The 2,780-nt window shown below is 43.0% G+C and overlaps 1 protein-coding gene across 1 annotated transcript in view; it reads left to right on the top strand.

Annotated features, from left to right (window-relative positions):
- The window catches only part of ptprga (protein tyrosine phosphatase receptor type Ga), a 297,193-nt gene that overhangs the window by 263,784 nt on the left and 30,629 nt on the right, over nt 1-2,780 (top strand). Inside the window, exon 12 of the mRNA XM_016231834.1 lies at nt 1,135-1,912. Within this exon, the coding sequence (XP_016087320.1) occupies nt 1,135-1,912 (778 nt within the window). The remainder of the gene's footprint in view (nt 1-1,134; nt 1,913-2,780) is intronic.

The following is a 2,780-nucleotide window of genomic DNA, read 5'->3' as shown; positions in this document are numbered from 1 at the left end:
TATATATATATATATATATATATACTGTATATATACAATAATTACAGTATGTATTTGTTTTATGTAATATTTATTTTAGATAATACAGAAATATATCTACCTGGTCTCATGGCATAAATGTAGCTGGGTGCACTTTTTAGCGAGACGCGAAATACGTACCAATAAGTACATATCACTGCAGTTTCCAAAAGAAATGAACACTAGAGGCAGTACAACTCCGACACCTTTTATTCCTTTTCACACACACATTTACAGAGTTTCGATTAATAAAGCGTAATTTTCGCACAATTACTTGAAGAATATCATGTTATGACTTCAAAACAATTTTAATATGCTGGGTGATTTGAAAACTGATGCTTTTGAACGTTGGCACCGCACATATCCAGCTTCATATCAATGGGTTGGGTTTTCATCGACGGTAGGTTTGTTCGGTAGCTCACGGAGTACGGAGACGTACTTAAGAGGCGAGGAGCTCTGGTTCGAATCCCGTGTAACTACGGTTTGACAAAACGGTTCAAATCTGCATATAAGTAAGTTCAAATGACACGGTTGCGTCAACAAATGCGATTTTATATCAGTTTTGCATTTGTTAACACTATCGGTTGGGTTTGGTGTAGGGCATATTTCCAAAACGATAGAGCACTAACTTTTAGCGACAGTCCCCGGATATTTGAATTCTGAACCGCCGCAATACGTACCTGAAGCAACGTAATAAAAACACAGCAATATGTACCTATATCAACGTAATAAAAACGTGCCAGGGTTCACGAATTGAACCAGTGTTTTAGCGCCACTCAGTGGACATTTCTCTTTGAAACTGCGGCGAAACGTGCTTTAAGGTACGTAAAAACGGCGCTGCACAAAAAGTGCACAGAGTTACGTATTTTTATGAGACCAGGTTGAAATATATTTGTATAATAATTATAAACATTCAATTACATGTATACAATAATTATAAATTGGAACTCAATGCAAATCCGTAGTTATGCATGAAAAGGATGGCTCCAAACTGGCCTGAAACATGTTATTCTGTTGGTCCTCGTCTGGCTTGTGTCGGGTCTATTTTACTCACATGATGTGCACAGATTTTATCTTTAAGAATCAATTCAAAATATAATTTCTTTCTGTCTCTAGCCAACTGTGTCCCCAGCATCCTCGGCAGACATGGCTCCCATCAGCTCCGGCTCCTCCACTTGGACGTCCTCCGGTCTTCCGTTCTCCTTCGTTTCAATGGCAACCGGGATCGGCCCCTCTTCCAGCGGCAGCCAAGCGACAGTGGCGTCTGTGGTGACCAGCACCCTCCTGGCGGGGTTGGGTTTCAGTGGTGGGGTCATCTCCTCCTTCCCCAGCTCCGTCTGGCCCACCAGGCCTCCGCCCTCCACCCGGCAGGCCCCAGCCAAACCTATGGTGACCACCACAGAACCAACCTCCTCACCGGCCTCCGACAGAGACACTACCGCAGCCGCAGAGAACGACGGATCTGACGACAGAGGAGATAAGGGAGGGAAGGGTGAGGATGAGGACGGAGAAAAGAACGGAGAAGAGGAAGAGGATGAGGAGAAAGGTGCTGAGAGTAAAGACGGCAGTGTTCCAGACGATGTTGAAACGCAGACGAATGGCTCCGCGACAAAAGATCCACCCACAGCAGTGCCGGATTCGACAGCGAAAGAGAAAGGAGGACACAGGAGGGCAGAAAACACCTCAGCGCCATCTAGTGTCCCGGAGGATCATGTGGAGAAAAAGACACACGCAGTAAGGGAAGAGGAAGAGGAGACACAGGTGCTGGCGACCAGAGATCCAATGGGTGATGATAATGTGACGGCAGTAATAGAGACCCCAGACAGCACGGCTCACACCAGCAAACCCAGCAGAGGAGACCACAAACACATGCCTCCTTTCTCTATACTTACAGGTTAGCAACCAGCCTTTTTTTTACGTCGACCGTCATATCTCACCTTTTTTGACTCCAAGGTCCACCATTGTCCACAACAAAGTTCAAAGGCCCCATGAATTTTCCAGTTGTTTGTGAATTAATGGATATGGATTTTTTTTAAATATTTTTATCCATTAAAATAATTTAGAGCTCAGCAAACTGAAAAAAAAATATATTAATAAAATATATGTAAAAAAATTCTTATGGATCAAGGTCATTATAGTAAATAAAAAAACATTTATTTTATTTACTTTTCTCACTTTCATTTAGTTTTACTGTATGTAAACTTCAACTAAAGCTAAAATTAGGGGGGGGGGGGGTCTATACAGACATTTTTGACAAACCAAAATATGGTTAATAAACTTAGATTTCCAGTGAAGACAGTTGTGCATGCGCAGCACCACTCATCTTTTCAGCATCAAACGTTAAACTCTTGTTCTTCTCACTAAACATTCAGTTCTTGTGTTTTGTGGTCCTGGTTGCGTCCCCTGTGCAATGATGGTTTCATCTCCCACTCTCACTCTCATTTCTCTGTCATTTATTTCCCTGTCACTCCCTCTTCCTTATCCCCTCTCTTCTCAACCTTCCATCTTGCTTTCCGTCCCCTCTGTTTGTTTCGGAGGCAGAGGGTTGGCCTAGTTTTCTGGTCCAGAGAGGATGAGAGTGGAAAATATTTTCAGCTGCAGGGAGTAAAATTAATTAATTAATTAAAAAAAACAAGAAAGAAACAGAGAAACTCCATATTTAGCTCTTTGGCACTGGAGTTATGTTCATCCAGCGTGTGTGTGTGTGTGTGTGTGTGCGTGCGTGCGTGCGTGTGTGTGTGTGCGTGCGTGCGTGCGTGTGT

Source organism: Sinocyclocheilus grahami, unplaced genomic scaffold, assembly GCF_001515645.1.
Source record: "Sinocyclocheilus grahami isolate Dianchi unplaced genomic scaffold, SAMN03320097.WGS_v1.1 scaffold400.1, whole genome shotgun sequence".
NCBI classification, from domain to species: Eukaryota; Metazoa; Chordata; class Actinopteri; order Cypriniformes; family Cyprinidae; genus Sinocyclocheilus; species Sinocyclocheilus grahami.
Note: the sequence above shows the minus strand (reverse complement) of the source record. Positions and strands in the feature narration are given on the sequence as shown.